We start from the raw sequence: 22304 nt of genomic DNA, 5'->3' as shown, positions 1-22304 counted from the left end.
CTCAACTCAGCAAACAACAGTAATAATCCTGCAGGAGAGCATTACGCACATGATGAGAAATGTGGAATGCCACCCGCTGTTTGAAGAAACAAATACCGTACTTGGACTTGTTAAAGTTCAACAGCTTCCCAACAGAATCCAGCCCAGGAGTCACCTGATCAACTAACAGAACAGGTAGACTGCAGAGTAATAATGGTGGTGCCTTCCAATCACAGAGCTGGGTTTCTTAAAAACATCAGGAAGCAACGGGCAGCTACTCCCACTTGATGAAGCAATGTCAAAGTGGATTAAGGGCTCAGAGGAGGTCTGTTATGTGGTGACTGACCCGTGGACCTGTCCTGACCTGCATTGCTCTATATTACTACACAATGAAAATGAATATCACTTTAAGACCTACTAAACTATCAATAACATTATTTAAATTTAGTTATTAATAAAACTGCTTTTACTGTCTTGAGTGGCTTGATATGTAGGTCTCTGAACTCCACTTGTCGGTGAACAAATTCCAACAGTAATAGAACAGAAGACAGGAATGCCACAGCTTTGTTCAAAAATAAGTAACAGGGAAAAACGTGCCAAGAAACACAAGCTATTCATAGTCAGTACTAAAAAGCCCTCAATCTAAATTAAACAGTCTCATTGGCATGTGTTAGATAAACTGTACACTTTGAGTACAATGGTATGTTTGAGCAACTGACCACTGTCATGCAATAACGTGGGGCAAAAAACAATTGTGAACAATTGTAGGAAAAGGCATCTCAAATGATAAACAAAAAGTATATGTTATAACCTGCTGAACATCATTTGAAGTATTCATATCCGACCCGGCGATTTTTTTTTAAGTACAGTTGTCAACTGACCTGTAGTTTGTAGTCGCAGTCGTTGGAGCAGTTACCGGATCCCTGTCTCTGGCCCCCTGAAAGCAGAGCCAACATTGAAACACACAGTTTGTTCCCTGCAGCCTGCTGTATCTCACTGCTCAGAGGAAATCTCACAACAACTCAGACAAAGTAGAGGTGCTGACCACTCCCAAAGGAGCAAGAAATCCCCTGGGTCCTATCCTCCTCGGGCTATTCAAAACAACACCAGTAATGATCTGTCTGAGCTGCCCGGGATTTCAGTCAAATCTGCAGGCCCTTAGATGTAAAGTAAATCACAGAAGAATCAAAAAGGTTTTTGGCAGGGCTGCATCCAAGTCGCTCTCTGATTCAAGCAGTGGGGAATTGCAAAAAAAAAGGAAGTTCTAAACAATGTGTGATTTAAAGGATGATTGATTGGGGGAAAAAAAGTTCTTGTATTTTTTTGTCAACTTGCAGGCAGGTGATTAAACACAGCAGATCAATCCAAGAGCAAGGCAGTCAGGCAATTTCCCAGGCGCTGTCATCCAGGTTGCAGCGGGAAAACAACAGCTAGCAAGCAGGGAGGTTCTCACTGAGACACGCAGCTTCTAATGAGAGCGGGGGAGTAAAGGGTGAGGGTGGGTGAGGATTCTGCTAGATTGGAAGGGAGGAGGTGGGGGAGTAGGGATGCTTCAGCAGAGAGAGTCAGGACGGGGGCTCAGTACCTCACCCCGGCCTCGTCGCTGCTTCTTCTGGGAAAGTGTCCTCTCCAGGCCCTGGATCTCCGAGTCCAGCTCAGCCTCAAACCGACTCAGCTCAGAGACCAGGCTGGCCTGAGACCGAGCAACGTGGAGTTGGAAGGGCAAAATTAAAACACAGTGTACTAAAACATTTTTTGGGCGCTAATGGTGTCCCTTTTAAACAATTTGTATGATGAAACATGGATGGAGAGAATGCCAAAATTGAAATGGAAAGCAAATGTCAAAGCAGCTCACCTCGATTGAAGTGGACTTTGGCGTCTCGGGTTGTTTCTTCGGGGACACGTGGTCCTAAGGACAGAAAGAGAAAGCAACAACAACAATGAACAGAAGTTTGGGGGTGTTTGGGGAAATAATGAAGCCGGCGCGGGTCATGCTGCCACCATCTCACCACTTTAAATAGATTTTTTTATTAGGAGTTTAAAGGGATTTGGGACCACCTGAACAGTGTGACCCATGAAGATTTTGACCAAATAGCAAATGTGATGTGAAATTGGTGCTGTGCAATTAATCAAAATTTTAATAGCGATTACAATTTTGGCTTCTAATTACTACAAAAAACTGAATAATCGAGCAAAACAATCTAGTTTTGCAAGTAAACTCAGTTCAGGAAATGGTGGCATCCGGCGACTTTTCTAGTGAAGATAATGACCTCTTCTGAAGAGTCCATCATGTTTTTGTTAATCCTCCGTGTCCTCCTTGGCTATGTGGGGACACTGCGCAGACAGTGTTGTTGTCATTACATAAAAGTCCTCCTGGGGGCGACAGGAACTACGCACTATAGTTTTAAGTTTGTTGATGACACTATCACGTACATGAAAAGGTACTTGGCAGCCATTCTGACTGCTACTCAAATTGCTTTCTTGTGCAAACCAGAACGTTCGCCATCCTAGCCAAAAAAGTGCAATCTTGTGCACACCAGGAAAAAAAGAAAATCCCATGTCCCTTTATGGGCTCGATATGAACTTGATTTCACAACAATCGATACTTCTTTCATTGTTTCTTTATAAAAACCTACCACAGAGAGCTGCTGATTCTAGCAAGCATTACTTTAAAAGGCTCTGCTGGCGACAGACTCCCCTGCTCCATTGTATGTTTTTTTTTGTGTAAAACCTTGGCTGAATGTGTCCCTCTGAACGCCAAGGCCTTCCCCTCAGCTGGGACTCATCCTTCTTACAATCCCAGACTGTAATGTCAGTGTGGGGCAGCACAACACCTGATATGGCCTGAACGCTGCATGGCTTTCTAAACGCCGTCCAGGGGATAGAACATGGGCCGCTGTCATAAAAAAGGAAATGAAATGAGTTTCCGTGCTGTGAGCCATTATTCACCACAAGAGGTTAACACCATAATACGGATCACAAGACACCCGTCGCCTCCCGTGTGGGGAGTGGAAACAAAGATTCCTTTTCTTCACTAGCACGAACACAAGGCACGATATGCACCAGATCTGGGACATTGTTGCAAGAAACAATAACAACAACAACAAAACTACGTAGAGACACCGCTCTTTAACTCACCAGGGATGTTTAAACTCAGTGACACACAGAAACGGCTGCACACTCAATTACAAAAAGCTCCTGGAGCACACGGGACAATCAAGTACAGCCCCAGAGGTAAATAAATGAAGAATCAATGTGTCACTAGCTTGTAAATCCCAGACTTTCAGCACAATACCTGATAGAAACAGCAACATAAACACCTAGATTATGTCATCTTTTGTATGAAAAACTAAATAAATGAATGCTGGATCCTGTGAATAAGAGAAAAAATAGGGCACATCCGGTGGATGACCACACTCACAAGTTAGCTTGCGTGAGAAGATGAAATATGAGGATTTAGACTTAATCCTTAAATAAAAGGTGCCCATCCTCAAACCTGTTCTTGATCCGCCCCACCGAGGAAAAACGTGTGAATGTGAGACTACACGAAGAGTTCCAGGGATAAGAGCGAGCATCAATGCTGGATAAAACTAGAAGTTAAAAGTTTTTCCTTTTTCATCTTGAGTGATATCACGCTATTATTGATAAACTATGAGTGCATGTGAGGTTTGTTACCTGGCTGTGGCTTCCTGAGGAGGTGCTCTTTCCTGGCTCAAAGTCGAATATGCTCCGTGGTTGAGGGGGCTGCTTTCCCGGGTCTGACAGCTTATCTACATCCTCGCACCTGAAACACAACACCCCAACACACACACACACACACACACACACACACACACACACACACACACACACACACACACCATGGACAGCAGTTAAATCACAGCTTCATTGTTCGAGTGCCTGTAAAAACAAATCCAAACTTGTCTGTTCCACACAATTTCCCTCCACTGCTCTGGGTCTTTTTGGTTGCTATTCACATTAGACGTCACCTGCAGTGTTTATCTGATGTGAGGAGTAAATTCATACTGGTTTGTATTAGGGCTAGGCCATTATACAGTGGTTTGCATACGTTCACACAGCCATGCTTAAGTTGATTAAAAAGAGGAATAAAAAACATCTTTTGGAAATTGATCTTAATGTCTTATTTTCTATTTAAAAATCAAAGCTTTTTAGGACACCAATTTTCTTTGTGAATGAAAAATAAATAAATGCTCTTACTTAAAATACAGGGAGCATAAGTATACACCCCCCTATGTTAAATTCCCATAGAATCAGGCTGACTTTTAATTTAAAAGGCCAGTTATTTCATGGATCAGGATACTATCCATCCTGATAAAGTTCCCTTGGCCTTTGGAATTAAAATACCGCCCCCCCCCCCCATCATCACAAACCCTTCACCATACATAGGGATAGCCATGGGGAACTTTCCATAAGATCATCTCTCAATGCAAATCTAACCATATATTAGGCTAACTGAAATAAAACCACATTAGCAGACAATAATTGTATTTAAAATAATGATAAAAACCAACACTACACACCAAGTATCAGTATGTCTTCTCTCCACTACATGCAGTGCTATGATAAATGCAGTGTACAAATACTTTGTTACTGTTCTTAAGTAGAATCTTCACGTTATTGTTATTTATATACCTGGAAACTTTTACTTTTACTTCACTACATTTCCCCTCACCTCGTTCAGTACTTGTTACTTGCAAGATATGTTTTCCTACAAAGTGAAAAAGATTCTTCCTCGCAAAAATTTTAAATTCTGTTTGTCAGGCTTTGAACTTGATGTTTACGGTTTGGAAACCTGGAATATAATGCGTTACTATAAAGAAGCCAAAATAAAGTTCATCATCAAAGTTATATAATAGTCTAAAAAGGGACTTAAATTTTTGCCAACGTCTTTTTTTTTTGGTAAGACATTTCTACTTTTACTCAATAATTACTTTAAAATACGTTATACAAGTCTGCAAAAATGTTATAGTCCTCCCCGTTTCCGAGGCAGATTCATCACAGCCAGGTAGACTCACCAGTCCGGGAGAGCACCATAAGGTGTTAGTCTGAAGAGATTCTTGTCTGCTTCATTTCTTTCTTCTGAGTTGGCAGATAGCTGGAGCCCTGCACACAAGCGTGTAATTTTGGGTTCAACATTAGGGGGCGGGGTCCTGGGACATGTGTGCATGTTTATAATTTACAACAAAAAAAATGTCCCAAAAAACATTGAAAGAAGTGACAAAATCGGAAAAACACTTAAAAAAAAAAAAAAACTCAAAAGGCGACAAATGTCGGAAAAAGCAACAAAAACTTGGAAAAAATACTCCTAAGAAACCTTTAAAAGCTAGAAAAACTTACAAAAAAAGCGACAAAATCATTCAAATAATTGTCAGACAAAAAAAAAACTCCCTCGTAAAGTACACCTATGCTTGCTGATCAGTGCCGATCAGTCTTCAGTAAAAAGTGATGAAGTAACAGGACAGGCCAATAATGTGGATTCACTTACGTTCGGCTGACCATCGCTCCGAATCCTCCAGCTCAGGTTCTGTAGTATAACAGATGAAACTTTTTGTCAGATTGGAGTACTTTATAGACAAATCACTTGACAGTTCTCATTTTTTAAGACTAATCCAGCCATAGCAGGACCTCACAACATGGCTGGGTCTGTCCTATAGTGAGATCCACCCACTCTTATGATACCAGTGTGGGAGTATTTTTGAAGCGGTGGAAGAGGTATTCAGATCCTTTACTTACAAGTAAAAGTCCTGCATTGAAAATGTTACTTAAGTAAAAGTATGTAAGTCAGGAAAATGTACTAAAGTATTAAAAGTACTAATAGCTGAAAAAAACCTCACATTTTAGAAATGATCAAAGCTGTTCAGCATTTCAGCTGGACCTGTAGGCCTGTATATCGTACGTTAGTTTAATTTATAATAAAACATCACATATTATAAACTACATGTGTTTTTTGTGCAAAAATCTTAATCTATAAAGTAACTAGTAAGTAAAACCGTCAGATTAATGTAGTGGAGTAAAAACTACAATAATTCTGTCTGAAATGTCAAAAACAAAAGACTCAGGGAAAGAACCTCAACAATTGTACTTAAGTGCAGTACATGAGGAAATGTACTTAGTTACATTCCCCCACTGTATTTGTGATACTTACACAGTGTAAAAGTCCTCCGAAACAAGGAAATGTTAAAGTAAAAACACAATTATGCAGAATGGCACCTTTCCCTTTCAAAGTGTTGTTTATTATAGATATGGTATGTATATAAGATCATTTTCCTGATATATTAATGCTTTCTAAGCCTTTTTATTGTTGCAGATGATCAAGTTGGAGCCGAATTTTAACGACTTAGACTCAGCTGGATAGTTATAACTAAAATTGTATTTTGTAAGCTGACCCTATGTTTTGTCCGTAGAAATGTGATCAAAGTATCGATATCAAAGTAAATGGCTCCATTAAAGATCAGCAGCAGCCCCCTAGGAAATGTCATTGTAGCAGCTTTGCCATCTAATTTCAATCAAACGTTAAAGTTGACCAAAGTACTGTAAAGAAGAATAATTAAGAAAGTACAAAACTCCCACGGGTATAAAATACAAATCAAAAAATTAAGAAGCATACATACGGAAGAAGTTTAGGGCCACATTTGAAAAAATGTATTAGTTCTGAGTTTAAAGTCAGAATTCTGAGAAAATAGGCACAATTCTGAGAATAAAGAGATAATTCTGAGAAAAAAAAATACTTTCTTAATATCAGAATTCCGACTTTAAAGTCGGAACTCAAATACGTGTTTCACACGTGGTCGTGATTTTCTTCCATACATAAAACTTTAGAAGACAGCCATACAGTAAACAAGAATAACAAAATGTCACCGTCAGGTGTCAAAGGCCAAGGCAAAGTGATTAGGCCTCATCTAATATCATTATCTCATGGTTCAACAACACAAATGACTTGAAGAGACCTGAAAACATATCTCTAAAACAAAACTGAACAAGTAAAAAAATCCACCTAAAAAAACACATACACACCTCAGTGCTTGGACAGGGTGCCATGAACCACACCAAAAAAACAGGGACTGTGTCTCGGTTACGCAACACATAATAGAGACAAATGAACAGCTGGGTTTAGGAGGGGCTGAGATAAGAAGCCACATTATTGTCAGAGCTAATAAGCAGAGATGACATACGACTGTGGGGCACTTTCATCATGTCTTATTTTGCCTGGGCAGTAATCTGTTTGCGGGATCACCTCTGTAGTGCCTGACACTGACGGAGAGGAATTCACTCTGGTGTTATGTTTGAGGGGGAAAAAAAAGAGGGAAAGGAGGAGGAGTGTCCTTACCCTCTGGCTTCTTGTGAATCTGTCTGAACATGCTCTTGTACCAGTCTCTGGGCTTGTTCACACTCTGGTAAGAGAAAAGAGGGCAGGGTGCAGAAGGTGAACAAATCGTAGTGAATTAGACTAAAGAAATACACACTAAGAAATAAATCCCTAAAATGACAGAAAAAGCTTTTGAAGGCTTTTTTCAACACTTGTTCTCTGTCGCTTTTGTACGCTAATCCAAATGCTGGTTAACAGAGGTGTCAAGTAACAAAGTACAAATACTTTGTTACCTTACTTAAGTAGAAACTTTGTGTAGCTATACTTTACTGGAGTAATTATTTCACGTCAGACTTTTTACTTCTACTCCTTACTACGCTACACAATCAGAAGAAGATCCCCAGCACATTGGCCAGGAGTCCTTCTTGATGCTTACTGTCTCAAACATCTCTCAGATAAGGCCGAGGATGATGGGAATGTCTTGCTGCTTGTCTGTCGGATCTCTGTTTTCTTCATTTTTAATCACGTCGCCATCCATACTACTATGTGCTAACGTCAGCGCCATCAAGCCGCAATCATTTGCTTTGAATTAATGCAGAATGCCCAATCGGTTGATTTGACTTAGTTGTGCGTCAAATGCAACGTAGGCCTACAATATGTATGTTCCCATCCAATTAGATTGAATATGGTATTGATGATGTAAACAATAATAACGATACCTCCAGTGAAATTATGTGAAAATTGAGGACTAGATTAGGGCTGGATTAAACTGATTCTGGTTTCCAACTCCGCCCCAGGTTTCTCTGTTAAAACACGGACAACTTCTCTCTAGCTAAGTTTCCCTCCACTTGTCAATTGAATTAAAGTATCTGAAGTTCGGTTAAAAAAACTAAAGACTCATGCGAATAAAGCTGGTTAAACTGTTGATGCTTCATTAAGATCAACTTGCAACCTAGCTAACAGGTGAAGACCACACCAAAACCACTAGCTAACTTACTTTTATGTGCAAGAACTACAGACCAATAACAGGCTTAAGTGAACTGACAACATGAGTTATACGACTTACAGTTCTCAAAGAGGTACGCACACAATCTCAGCTGATTATCCTCCAGACAGCTAGTCTCCTTTTCTTTTCTCTCACTTTTTTCTCTGTGTGGCGCACGCACCCACTTACGGTGTAAGGCGCGTGTCCGTGCTATTCTCCGACATGACGACCTCTTGTACAAAACTAAAGTAAGGAGCCAATTTAGTCAAATGTAAGGAGTAGAAGTCAAAAGTCGCCACAAAAATAAATAGTAAAGTAAATATATCTGAAAAACCTACTTGAGTAGGCTACAGTAATGCAGTATTTGTAATTCATTACTTCCCATCTCTGATCATGACCGAGGCTGTTTAGGATCCCATCGCGATTCATTTCAATCTGAACGCGTTTTATCAATTTTCAACCAATGTGCGGTGCATCGTTATTTGTTACGTCCCTACTTCATGACATTTCAAGCTGAAGGGCCGTATCTTGCACTCGTCGCAGCGCAAAGCCCGGCGCAAGTGCCTTTACTTTTTTAAGACTGATGCTGTTGTTAATACCCCATCCCGTGCCCACGTTGTTATAATTGCACACACACACACACACACGCACGCACACACACACACACACACACACGTCAAACTAGTGGATTTGGACACACCCTAAACGCACCTGAGCCATAGGCTCTTAGACCGTTAAAACAGGGCCCTTAGTGTATTCTGTGTCTTGGTCTTACCGATCTGGAGGCAATGGGCATCCCAGTTTCATCCACTGGTCCAATTCCTGAGAACTTGATCAGCCTCTCCTCCCTGGTGGGCGTCCAGCTGCGTGGTAAAGTGCCAGAGCTCTGGACGCCGTTGGACAGTCCACCTGAGTCACAACAATAGGATTTCAGTAATTATCAGTGTCTGACTGGGACCAAAAAAAGGTTTTAGTGCCCTAATTCATCAGTTGCATAGTCTCGCATTGCCAGACCATCCTCCACGCTTAGCGCCAGACAGAGCCAAGATGTTGCTTCAAAATAGCCTCGGGAAGGAATTTGTTTTGGTGGAACGTGTGTACGTTCAAAAGTTGTTTTAGTCGTGCAACAGAAAACTCAGATTGCACAGATAGCTAGCTGCCTGGATTTTATTTAACTTTAACATCTTGCAGCACTTACATTTTAACTGCTTTTAACTGTCATTTCAACTAGGCAACATTTCAGCAGCACAATAAATAAATCGTAACCTTACCCTGCAATTGTGAGGGGCCATAGTAAGATCCAAAGCTGAGAGTTGTTGGTCCATTTCCATTTACCTCTGACATCTTGAGAAGGACAGAATTAGGTACATACATCAGTTAATAAAACCATCTCAGTACAATGTAACTGACAACTTCAACAGCGATGGTTTCAGAACATGTCGCTGGTTCAGCCTGTGATGCATCATTTTTCCACAGGGAGGAGCACTTGTTTACTGAATTCCATGCACTCAACCTCAGCATTGTAAAGAGCCCAGCCTCCAGGAATTTATTGTACATACCATCTCTCCAAATGGCAACCCTGCTGAGCGAAAAGGGCTCAGAGGAGGCGTAGGGAGCCCAGGGGAGATGACCACCTCATGGGCCAGCTCTGGAGAAGTGAGGATCTGCTGGCCTGAGGAAACTCCAGCCTCCCTGGAGAAGATAACCCGAGAGCCATTTGGATCGCCAACCACTTCCACACGTCGCTAAACAAACATCGAGGGAATGAGAAATATGGATGATGAACAAAAAAACAGTGTGTGAACTTTGCTCCTGTCATGTCTTCCTGTTGGCCCTGAGTAGACTACTGTCTACGGGAGGTCATGTGAACTTGTTAGTGGCCCGGCTATTCTCCTGAGAATAACTGGCCTCAGTCGGGTCGGGGGAGGCAGGGGGCTCTGATGAAAAGGCCCCTAATTTATTCAAAGCAGGACGTTCCACCCACTTCATCATCTCTTTCCACAACTGCAGAAAGGCCTCATTCAAGGTGCAGAGTGGGGTCACTGAAACAGGAGAGGACTATTATGAGCCCATTAACTCCCTATTCACCAGGCATACCTTTTCACCAGCCGGGTGGGGGGGGCGGAGGTTGCAAAGGGGCCGGCGATCTCAACCCCTAAGTCCAGCAGGGCTAGCAGTGGTTTTGTGGTCTCCATGGTGATTTTTTTACTTCCTCCCTTCAGGGGCGGATGTAGGGGGTTGTCAAGTGGGTGGGTTGGGGGCAAGGGTGGCCCCTGCCCTCTTTATATAATGTGTTTTATTTTGTTGTTATCTAATGTAACGCAACCTTGGGTGTTTTTAAAAGGTGCATCCAAATAAAATAGATTATTATTATTAGTATTATTATTATTAGTATTATTATTAAGCATGCACCCCCCCCCCCGGCCCCCCTAACTTTAACTTAAAATATTTTCATACATTTTCATACATTCTTCATCCCACAAGAGGGGATATTATTTATGTGCAGTGATAAATAAGGTGTAGGTTAAAACTGAATTAGTATTTTTGTTTCTATTGTTATATGTACAGTATATCTTTAGTATTTTGTAGAACCAAACCTACGGAGGGTTGGTGGTATGTAACACTTAATATATATTTGGTACACCAAAAGTTCCATGTGGCCCCAGCCTGTCTCCTCCATTTGAAATGGTATAGAACTGAATGAAGCAGATGACAAAGACATGGAGGCCGAGATATGGTTATCAACAATACAAAAGAGATGGGATAATTAACCTTTGCAATCAGAGATCACCAACACAAACGGAATAAGATCCAACCCAAAGATATGTCAAATAAAATATCTCAACCTTGCCCAAGATTTGCAACAAGGTCCCCGTTCCCCATCCTAATAGCCCCTTTTCTACTCTTAATTTTTATTTTGTTCTGTCTTGTTGTTTTGGTTTGATTGAGTGTTGAATGTTATAGTTATTATGTGTTAGCTATGCTGTATAGCTGTACAAAAAGTATAAACACGTGCAATGGATGCATAAACGAAGAAGATGAAAGAACATTTTAATGAAGTAATGTGAAGGGTTTTTCTAGATTTTGTGGGTTCAAATGGGCTTTTTTTGTCAGTAGCATTTGTTTAACTCTTGCAAAAGTTAACATTATGACGATGACAAATGGCCTTACCTGAGTCTGCATGTGATCTGTTATGGTCCTTGTGTGACAGATGTGAAATTCTTGTGCCCAGCATCAAAAGGATCTGCAAAGACATGCAAAATGCCAACATTTGAGATATTTTCCAGAGGCGTTGCAATATTCCTATAAAAAATAAAAAGGAAAATTTACTTTAAGACACTTTCAAAACCAGAGTATAATCAGACCGAGATGGTAATGTTGTACTTGTTTGACATGTTTTTGTGCCTTGACTCAGCGATCAAGCAGTTTGCTCTGTGGCCGACTTCCAATCCAAATGGCTTTCTTTTATCAAGCGTGCAGTCAGTCAGGTATGAAGGACTTCCGCATCAGGCCAGTTCATGATTACTCTACCTTGAGGAAAACTCGTTCTATGTTCTGACCCATGCTGCTTCAGTGGAAAAAACAATCTGACAACTGTCACCCTGTCTTACGTAGCCTTACATAGAGCTTCAAATCAGTAGAACACAAGTCTATAACCACGACATTCCACTTCTGGGATTGGTGGGGTGCCGCAGAAAACTCGGCCGGATGTCACTGCTTTTGGGCCGAATGTCCGTTACATTCTGCTTTCTGTGTGTTGGCGTTCTAAACTCCGGTGGATTTCTGAGGACTATGGTTATCTGATCTCTGCAGGGTAAATCCAGACGACTAGCTAGACTATCTGTCCAATCTGAGTTTTCTGTTGTACGACAACTTTTCAACGTACACACGTTCCACCAAAACAAGTTCCTTCCTGAGGCTATTTTGCAGCGGCGCCGTCATTGTGTCCGGGGCTTAGCGCCACCCAAGACGATTGGGACTGGTTTAAAGAAATGTCAATAAACCAGCGCACGTTTGTCTCCCATCCAGGGATGCTGTGTGGACTCGCCAGACCCTGCTTCGCAGCGGTGTAGAGGAAGATCTGGCAATGTAAAACCCAGGCATGAATTCAAAAATCTTTCAAGTATAGGGCCCTAAACTGTCCTGTAAAAGTGTGTGTAGATAAGGATTTAAAAAGATTTAAATGTGTCTTTTTTTATTGCAAATATCCAATCAAAGTCTGTAAAAAGAATATCCGAACATCTGAAGACTGTATCTCTTTATATTTGCAGAATGCCCATTTTAACCCTTAGAGTCATTAGTTGTGTGGGGTTCCACAAAGCCTCTCTGTCGTAAATCACATTATATGTGAGCAGACTTCACAATTGTTCCATTATCCCATCCCACAGAGGGAAAGTAAGCGTCAACGTCTTTTCCCTGTTACTAAGGAAAAAGCCACCCAAACAACGAGTGTGACTCACATGTGCCTAACTTTTCCAGGCCAAATAATGCTGTAATAATCTGGACTTGGAGGGGGGGGGGGGGGGAGAAGGTCAGCTACTGAAAGCGGAGACCAGCTTCTAATCAATTGCACCTAAGGAAAACAGTTTAGGCCGGGCTGTTTCAACATGAAAGGCATGGGGAAGAGAATGTGGGGGAGCCCATTTCCGCTACTGTATGGGGCAGGCACCTCTCATCTACAGTGGCCCATAACATTGTGGCAAGCTGTGTGGAAGGATTCACTCAGAGTTATTTTGAAAGCTGTTCAATTAACAAAGAAGAACGGAAGGGATTGGAGAGCTACTTGGAACCAGTGTTAGTGAACAAAAGATGGTGGTCTTTGGTCGGGGGGCATGAACAAATCCAAAAGACGTTAAGGAAGAACCCAAGGCACTCGCACTTAAAAAAAATTTAAATGCCTTCTATTGAGAATTTGCCAGATGTATTAAAGGCATTTTAAATAATCTATTAAATTGTCTGATGCTATCTAATTACTATTATCTACACACTGCCATGAGGCCATCAATCACCACCCAGGAGTCATGGTAACACCGACACATTTAGATAAATAAGAACACCAAATTAACCCCACAACACTAAATCCCAGGTCACATAAGCGGACACCTTGAAAACATTAACAGAACATCACTAAAACACACTTTAAATGGGACAGGAACAGTCCAGAACACAGTCCCATGAGCCCTTGCACTGCTTTAGTGCGGAATAGTCAATATACAGTACGTCAGCGCAACTGCGTCCTGCTGGCCTATCAATATCAATATTCAACATACAGCCCTGCATCCCTGGCCTCTGTAGAAACAAGGTTGTCAAGTTATTCTAAGTTATGGTGGCGAAAACTCATCTTGTCTTACCTTGGGGAAAAAAAAAGATTGCAAGTTAACATTCGGGTTAATATAAAGATTACCTTTTTTCTGTCCTGGTCTAAACGCTGGCTTTGTAGCTTGGCATAAGAAGTAATGAACGAGTGTGGACCAGGCTACTACAGGCCTGTGGCTGCCCAACACAATTTGCACTAATGAGTTTTCCATGTGGCATTTGTAGCTAAGCATTAGAGTCTATAATCATTGCGGTCACTTCCAAGAAAACTATACACACTGTGTGTCTCTGTGTATGAAGTTAGGAGACAACACACAGAACATGCACTGATACAATCAATGCTTCAGTCACTCTGAGTCATCATCTCCCAATAAACTGCATCACATAACGGCGAAAACATATGGGAACCGGAAGACTGTTTCTGCAACTATACCATTACTGCACAGGCATGCCAGACCTAACATGGCCAAAGCAATCACAAAAAACATCATACGTCTTTGGTTGACTTAAATTAAGAATTCAGTTCTATGAGAAAAAGTAAAAAAAAAAAAAACTGGCCAAGATACAAAGAACAGAAATTACCCCAATGACATCAGGTTTTTTCTTTTTTACTTTGGGAAGCTCCCTTCAGAGCCATACGAGACATTAAACAAGGGTTTTTACAGGCTAAACAGTATCCATTGAGAGGAGTTCAATAACCTTTAAGTGCAATATGGTGGAGTGCCCCTTTTAAACACACTGCAATATTTTATGAATGCCATATTTTGAAAGAGATGAAAGCAACACTGTGACATCACAAACACCTCATTATTTCCCTGAGGAACTGTACTCTTGTTTTTATGTTAAACTTATACAATTTAAATTGCCTCGATGTCATTAGCGTTATGGACCACTTTTTTCCCCTAGAATAGGGGGTCTTCAACGTTTTTTAAACCAAATACCCCTTAACTTAAAGACAGACGAGCAGGGACCCCCTACAACATATGTTGTACTAAATGAAGTTGCTTATCACACTGGGCCTACAATAACATGTAGGGCAGACATAACGTTAACAGTTTTTTTGCATATAATACTAAGCTGTTAAAATAGCCTTTTTATTGTTGGCATGATTTTATAAATACACATGCATTAAAACATAAATGTGGCACAGTAAATCTTGGATGAACTGCATCTGTGGATGGCCACCTTAGTGACTACCTTACCTACATATAATATTTTAGATTCATGATAAGACAGATTTTCTTTGAAACCCCCGTGCATTGGATCGGAGGAAATCAAAAAAACGATATTGAATTGAATTGTGAGCCTAAATATTTGGAATCGAATCGTGACCTTTTCTGAGTCGTACACCCCTGTTGGACCTCCCTTGATGCAGAGGGACAAAAAACTAAGAAGCCCCGCTTTATCGCTGTCGCATCCTGATGCCTAAGCTCATGTCATAACAGTGTCTCCGTGTCTCATTTCTCTGGGGAGCCGAATCCAACCGAGAAATCCTCCAACGGTGTATGCATTCCTCCTTCGAGAGCACCAAACACAATCCTACCTAATAAGGGAAAAATCTGTGTTGATATTGAGCAAGAAAATCCCTGTCCAGAAGTCTGGCTCTCCCTGGGTTTGCTCTGAACGCCCAGTGCATTCTTACATAATTACTGAGACAGGCAACAGCGCAGGCAACTTTAAGCTTCCACATTGTGGTGTGTGTGTGAGTGTGTGTAGATTCTATCATTCTGAGGTGTATTAACTTTTATAGCCCACGTATTAGTTAAACCCCCTGCTAGGCGAGAGGTCCATTATCGCCGCACGATCGGTTTTTGGGGATGGAAGGGGAAAACAGAGCCATAAAAGGCCCATGTGCTTCTCACCTGAAGGTGAGATGATGTCCTGCGTTTTATATTTCCAGCTTACTGCGATGTTTCACATTGCGTTTTACCCATGCTTTAAATTTAGTCAATCCAAGGGCAACTGAGGACATCCTAAATGATAACCAGGGGATTTTAGTATGTTAATCTCTCATCCGGCACTCATCCGGTCTCTCCAAGCATAGGGCCAGATGATCAACTTAGTGTTTATTTGTCATCATTTCTGCTGGACTGGATATTTTGGGTAGTTGAATTTAGAATAACACTTTGCATTTTATAAACTACACAAAGGGTTTTGTGTGCAAAAATCTTGAGGAACTAGTAACTAAAGCTGTCAGATCAATGTATTGGAGTAAAAAGTACAATATTTCTCTTTGAAATGTATCAGAGTAGAAGTAGAAAGTGGCATGGAAAGAGAAGACTCAAGTAAAGTACAAGTACCTCAACTATTGTACTTACAGTAGTTGAGTAAACATACTATGTTACATACCCCACTGTTGTTTTGTGATATGCTTAAAAACCATGTGAAATTCGTGAACCGTAAGTTTTTTTTTCCTTCTCCTTTTTTTGTTCCCCATATCGAGCGGATGAGGAACCAGACTATTATCTGGAGCTGCTGAGCCAGAGCAGAGCTACTCAGTAGTCAGTGAAGGTCAGTGAACTTTACCACACCCGTGTGATTCCTGTGAATCACATTGGGAGGTTTCCACAGCCGGGAATAGTAACACAAGAGTAATGCAATGGTAACACTACTGCCAGAAAAGAAAAAAAAAAGTGTGAACTAAACATTCACGCTACAGTTCTCATTCAGCACCACAGCAACTGATGACGTGGGATGCTTGCTATGAGGTCAGTATTCCTCATGCTTAACACTAGTCATCAAAAAGTTTTCTTCCATACAAGGATGTGACTGGGTCTTCCTGAGAAGACCCTAGTCTGGAGCAACACATTCTCACTCCCATCTCTTAAAATACGGACGTTTGGTCTAGTGCCTCTGTCGTCGTTATTGACCAGCAAGAGACCCCAATAATGTTCCACCAAAACAAGTTCCTTCCCGAGACTATTTAACAGGGCCGCCGTCGCTGCGCCGCCTAAAGGCCCAGATATACTTGCTTTTAACAACGCAATTGTGTATGTAAGATGGCTGCAGGGCATATCCTGCATTCCTTTGGAGCCTAGGTTGTGCATGTCTTCAGAAATTGACGCTACGCATACGCAAGAGGCAATTTAGCGCATGCACATGTAGGCATCTGACAGGCTGGTCAGCAGCCATTCCACACTCCAGCCAATGAATATCTTCCGTGTCCGCCAGGGCTGAAATGGGCCAGATCTGCCCCTAGTGGATATCTGTTTAATCCTCCAGGTACACGCAAAGTACGCAAGCAAGTATGTAAACAATGCAGTTTGCAACGCTACTGCATGTTAAAAAGCTAGTATATCAGGGGCTTTAGACAATCGTGATTGGTTTTAAAGATGGGTTTCTTGCTCCTATCCTAGAATGCATCGGTGGAGATAGAGCTGGCAAGGCCCTGACCTACCCAGACCGCCTCCTCCACATACAGAGCTTATTGCATTGTTCTCAATAAGAACAAGGCTGTCAAAGTGACCACACATCCGTCTAATGAATGACTGTCACAGTGTTGACCTGTGAACTTCTGCGCCCTTTCGGCGCATCATCAGGACAGTAGGGATTTGGGGTCAGAGGGAGAATCATGTTGTCCATAAATCCTCAGTGACGGTGGAGAATGAGTCTGTAATGAGCCGGGACAATGACTAAAAGTCCTGAGACTTAAATAAAACTAATAAAACTGTCACGGGTGAACCGATCTCCATTCACTATTCACAACAGTTGTTCTCTGCTTCTCTGTGCAGGGTGGTGAGGAGAAATGTCGAGTTAATCATTGACTCCATGAGGTGGGAACCAGTGCACTTGAACGGATCCAAGTCCTACTCACATGCATGGAGGGCCAAAACATCAGCTTAATATTTACTTAAGGTGGTCATTTTGTTTAGAATCATGTTGACTTTAAACATGCTTACGGTGTAATCTCCCAAACGTATAAACAGGTTCAGATTAATGAAGTGGTTATTTCCTGGATTTGAACACAACAGACAGATGGGTAAAGTCTATCACCCGTTTGCACGTATCACAATATCACTGCAGCCCAACAAGTTGCGTAACTGGGTCGTAAAAAACCCAAATAAATCCCGCTTAAAAAGTGGTGAGCAGTGGTGTTAAAGTACATTTACTCAAGTACTGTACTTAAGTACAGATTTGACGTACTTGTACTTTACTTGAGTCTTTTCTGTTTGTGCCACTTTCTACTTTTACTCTAGCACGTTTCAGAGAGAAATAATTTCTACTTTTTTTCTGACAGTTTTAGTTACTTTACAAGTTGTTTTTTGCACACAAAACACATGTAGTTTATGAAATACAATGTTTTATTATAAATTAAACTACCCAACAATTTACAGTACAGGCCTACAAGCTGCAGCTGAAAGGATTACCCGATTAAACACTCGGTTGATTGAAAGAACTGTTTGGATCGTTTCCAGTTCCTAAAATGTGAGGGTTTTTCTGCAGCGAGTACTTTTACTTTTAATACTTTAAGTAATTTTTTTGTGATCAAATGTATATAGGTAAGGAACATTTTTTTCAATTTTTTTACAAACAATACACTGAGACGGAGAACGCGTTCCAGGGCAGGAACACTTTTCTGATGATACTTAAATACTTTTACTTAAGTAACATTTTCAATGCAAGACTTTTAATTGTAACAGAGTATTTTTGACAGTGTGGTAGTAGTACTTTTACTTGAGTAAAGGATCTGAATACTTCTTCCAGCGCTGCTAATATATCACATTTACAAGAAGGAGGAGGGTAATCAAAGCCCATTTGTTGACTAAATGGAACTGGGCATTTCTTTTTAAACACATTAAACGAGTCACTGTGCAGATATGTGAGAGATGTCAGAGGTCCTGCGTGTGAGATTGATCACGATGCAACCTCGCTTCCCTTCTGCAACGTAGAAGATGCGCGGCCCATACAAGGTCCTGGAGCCGCAAGTTTATGATATGCAGTTATTGGGGGATACACACATTTATCAGTAGGGCAGTATTTCACCTCCTTGTATGGTGCTCCTCCAGTCAGAGTCAGTCTGCGTGCTTCTTGTCAATGGAGAGGCGAAGTAGGGGCAATAAATAAAAACCCTGTCTCTCCGAGTTAAAGGGGTATTACGGCAAAAACCCTTCATTAGAGCTGCAAAGATGAATCCATTAGTTGATTATTTGTCAACTATGACATTAATCGTCAACTATTTTGCTAATCAATTAATTGGTTTGAGTTATTTTTTTATGGAAAACAAGCTTCTTAAAGAACAAGCTTCTTAAATGTGAATATTTTCTAGTTTATTTTAAGATTTGTTTTTTTGGCATTAAGGCCTTTATTGGCCAGACAGCTAATACATGAAAGGAGAGAGGGGGGGGGCCTCTGCGTCAAGGACTGATCCTCTATCTATGGGCGCACGCTCTACCACTAGGCCACCCAGGCACCCTATTCTCTCCTCTTTGACAGTAACTGAATATCTATCTAACTATCTATCTATCTAAGACATTTGAGAATGTCATCTTGGGCTTTGGGAAACACTGATCAACATTTGTCACCATTTTCTGACACGTTATAGACCAAACGAACCAATCGATGAATCAAGAAAATGATCGACAGATTAATTGACAAGGAAAATAATCGTTAGCTGCAGCCCTCTACTTTATATCGTTCAAGATAATACACTGTTTGGTGGATTTGTAAAAGTGAAAGTTAATACAATGTCTCAGACAAAAGCATGAGAAAATCCCGGTTAACTACAGAGAAATCTCCCAAATCCTCCTGCCTGTCAATTTGCATCTCCAAAGCTGAATCCAACATGTGGATATGAGGCCGAGCAGCTGGACCCTCGGTAATATCACAAAGGAAATCAGAGCCGGCTGTGGAAATCCCCCTGACAGTACGGGGAGCCATCGGATGGCCCTGATTTCAGGTCATTAGGCCTGAAATCTGCAGCAGCCTGGGAAAGCAAATGATTTCTCTCGAGCTCTGCTGACAATTATCAATGCACACATACGGTATACCCGCTAGGGGTGCACAATATATAATTTTTTTTTTATCCTTTGTATCACCATACCAACTTGTTTTATATCACATCGCAATAGGCTGCAACAAATTGCAAAAGACACTCAGCGATATTTTGAGTTAGTTGAAAGAGAGTATCAGTAGAAAACTGCACTTTAAAATGGAAATGTCATCCTTTTTTCTTTGCTGGTGCCTTTAAATCTCAATTCAATGTTCAATTTGTTCAACAAAAGAATGTTGGAAATGACTTTTTTTTTTAAACAAGAATTTGTATTTCAGCAGAATACTGAAAGCAGCAGAAAGGCAGAACAGAGTTGATTTATCATCTTTTTATGTATCATTATCGCAATATTCAACGCCTTTTTCCCCACATCGTGCAGCCCTAATTCCAACTTCTCTCTCTTTCAACCTGAAAACTACACACATCACATGGGTCAACTTGTTTTCAGGTGCGCAGCTAAAAAAACATTAAGACGAAGTACAGCTGGGCAGGTCTGCAGCACTAATCCTGCCCTGAGCAGTCAGACAGGTTACTCAACCATAAACAAAAGAAGAAAAAAAAAGCAGACCAGACGTAACTTTTCTACAGTCTCAATGTTCAAGATCACCCTCCTGTGATTTAAAATCCAAGCTCCCATGGGAAAGAGTGTACTCACGTTAAAAAGTGGTAACTCACACCTCTGTCTGCCTGAGTCGTGCAGTAAACCACGCTGCAGAAACTCCCTGCTCTTTCACTCTCTGGCACACTCATGAGACTAGCCAGGACACACAATCTCGCTCCCTCGCTCTCCCGGCCTTCACTCGACCTGCCTCCGCAGAGGACTTCCCGGTTGACAGGCATCGCCATAGCAACCCACGTCCACCCCCTGTTCCAAAGGCACCCTCTGCTCTCTCTCTACTCGGCTGGACAGTTCGGGGTTGCACCTCCATCACTGAAGCAGCCCTATTGTTGTGATGGCGTGATATATCACAGCGCAGGGTTAACCAAAGGGGGAATGCAAATAGTTCAACACCTCCACCTCCCAGGCACTGACTCCATGATGACACCCCCTCCTAACTGTACCTCTCCCACGCCTCCCTGTGCTTTTGTGTGAGCGTGTGTTTTATGTGTGTGTGAGTGCAGAGGCCAGATCTCTGGCGTGGAGGAAGAATAGGGGCTCTTTCTCTTCCAGTAGCTCTGGAAGTGTTACTCTACAATGTATAGTCCAGCAGACTTTTCCCCCATTATCACATGCACTCATACACACGCACACACCAGCAATACCGTTGGATGTCAAGTTTGCATGAAAGATGTTCAAATTATTCAAATGTATGTGCACAGATAAGTCGGTCAACATTCAAATTGCAGCAGGATGGTTGTTTAAACCACACCGCCAAAAACAGTCAAAGAGGAATGAAGCTCAATTCTCAAACTGTTGCTTTTGCATACTTTCCCAAGTAAAACCAGCAGTTCCAGTTTGCCTGCAGTTCTTGCCAATGAAGACAAACCTGAATTCTAACATGCTGACAGGCTTGTTTTGGCGTTGAGTTAGCAACGTGTAGACTGAGTGACAAGGTGAGCGAGCCAGTCACCTGCTCACCAGTGCAATCAGCTTTCATTCCCATGTGCACTTTGGGTTCTAGTAATAAACGAACAGGAGACGGAATAGGTCTCTGTGTGTGTGGTTCAGTTCCAACTTGAAATTGAAAGACTCAGCTCTTTTTTTTTTTTAATAATTCAGTGGTCTGGCTTGGTAGAGCGAGACTCAGGGCACGTATCCACTTACAGAGCCTGCACTCCTCCTGATAGGGTTGTTGTTGCCAAACAGTTGAGCCGCTGAACCTAAAGGGGCAAGCTGGGCAGTGAGGGCTCCTCTCATAATCGGTATGCTGCCCGGAGCAGACTTTCACCCTGCTGTGACCACATCTGACACCCTGTCACTCTGCGCTAAATGAGGTAATCACGCAAGAGGTGATCGTAGCTTTGGCCCGCGGGCCGACACCGCTCTCTCTTTCTCTCTCCCCATACTGGATCCTTGTTCACTTTGTCAGTCTCAGCGCTAAACAAACACAAGGCTCCATCAACGCCAGCTCCCTTTTGAGTTCTTCTTCATCACAGAGAAACATTGTCAGAACAGAAGGAGAGAGGCATGATAAATCCCAGCAGACCCTTTTGCAGTCAAGGCCAAACACTTAGCGGTGTGTGCCAGTGTGTTACTACAGAAGCTCATTAACAATCCAGACAGCCAAATATTCAGGCAAGTGAATAAAACATGACATCAATTTGTTATAAAATCAAAAAACTAAAAAAATGTTGCCGCTACTCTGAGGAAACGAGACAGCAAGTCTGTAAATGTCAGGAGATGAAAGTTATCCAATAAAGATGAGTCGACAGGTAAAAAAGCATCGCCATAACCAGATAAGGTCGTCTGGACATCGTACAGAGTCACGCATACCACAGGTTGTAAACTTATTGGAATGTCTCTGGGAACAAACACACGAGAAACACGGTTTATTTTAGCGGCAAACAACATTTTTCTGAGCCGTGTGTGTCCCGGGACTCTGGGTCACAGCGTTAACTGATGAGAACAAACAATCTCTGGTGTGGTTGTACATCCTTGTTGGGTTGGCTGGTCTTATTTAGAGATTGGTTACAATTCTAACAGGGAAATATTGAAAAACCAAAGCCACAACAGGAGGCAGATTTTGGACAGAGGTCTGATTGGATCA

General features: G+C 41.7%; 1 protein-coding gene and 2 long non-coding RNA genes across 11 annotated transcripts in view; 2 read left to right on the top strand and 1 right to left on the bottom strand.

The window, feature by feature from the left end:
• Window positions 1-22304, bottom strand: part of sorbs3 (sorbin and SH3 domain containing 3) — a 31450-nt gene that overhangs the window by 8591 nt on the left and 555 nt on the right. For 6 of the 9 annotated variants that reach the window (XM_034871250.1, XM_034871255.1, XM_034871259.1 and 3 more), the window contains exons 1-12: window positions 20252-20458; window positions 11463-11535; window positions 9851-10036; window positions 9563-9635; window positions 9067-9200; window positions 7328-7391; window positions 5486-5524; window positions 5016-5103; window positions 3655-3763; window positions 1835-1888; window positions 1565-1672; window positions 861-916 (exon numbers count right to left, since the gene is read on the bottom strand). In XM_034871250.1, the coding sequence (XP_034727141.1) occupies window positions 861-916; window positions 1565-1672; window positions 1835-1888; window positions 3655-3763; window positions 5016-5103; window positions 5486-5524; window positions 7328-7391; window positions 9067-9200; window positions 9563-9635; window positions 9851-10036; window positions 11463-11474 (923 nt within the window). In that variant the 5' untranslated portion in view covers window positions 11475-11535; window positions 20252-20458. Of the gene's footprint in view, window positions 1-860; window positions 917-1564; window positions 1673-1834; window positions 1889-3654; window positions 3764-5015; window positions 5104-5485; window positions 5525-7327; window positions 7392-9066; window positions 9201-9562; window positions 9636-9850; window positions 10037-11462; window positions 11536-20251; window positions 20459-22304 lie in introns of those variants that run through there. The other 3 variants (XM_034871256.1, XM_034871257.1, XM_034871251.1) reach the window with 2 other exon arrangements.
• LOC117944465 overlaps window positions 11871-22304 on the top strand; it is a 22995-nt gene continuing 12561 nt past the window's right edge. Inside the window, exon 1 of the long non-coding RNA XR_004656584.1 lies at window positions 11871-11887. This is a non-coding gene — a long non-coding RNA (uncharacterized LOC117944465). The remainder of the gene's footprint in view (window positions 11888-22304) is intronic.
• On the top strand, window positions 17873-18212 carry LOC117944472. The gene is made up of 2 exons (XR_004656591.1): window positions 17873-18077; window positions 18174-18212. It is a non-coding gene; the product is annotated as an uncharacterized LOC117944472 (long non-coding RNA).

The sequence above is a fragment of the Etheostoma cragini genome, chromosome 5, assembly GCF_013103735.1.
Source record: "Etheostoma cragini isolate CJK2018 chromosome 5, CSU_Ecrag_1.0, whole genome shotgun sequence".
NCBI lineage: Eukaryota > Metazoa > Chordata > Actinopteri > Perciformes > Percidae > Etheostoma > Etheostoma cragini.
Note: the sequence above shows the minus strand (reverse complement) of the source record. Positions and strands in the feature narration are given on the sequence as shown.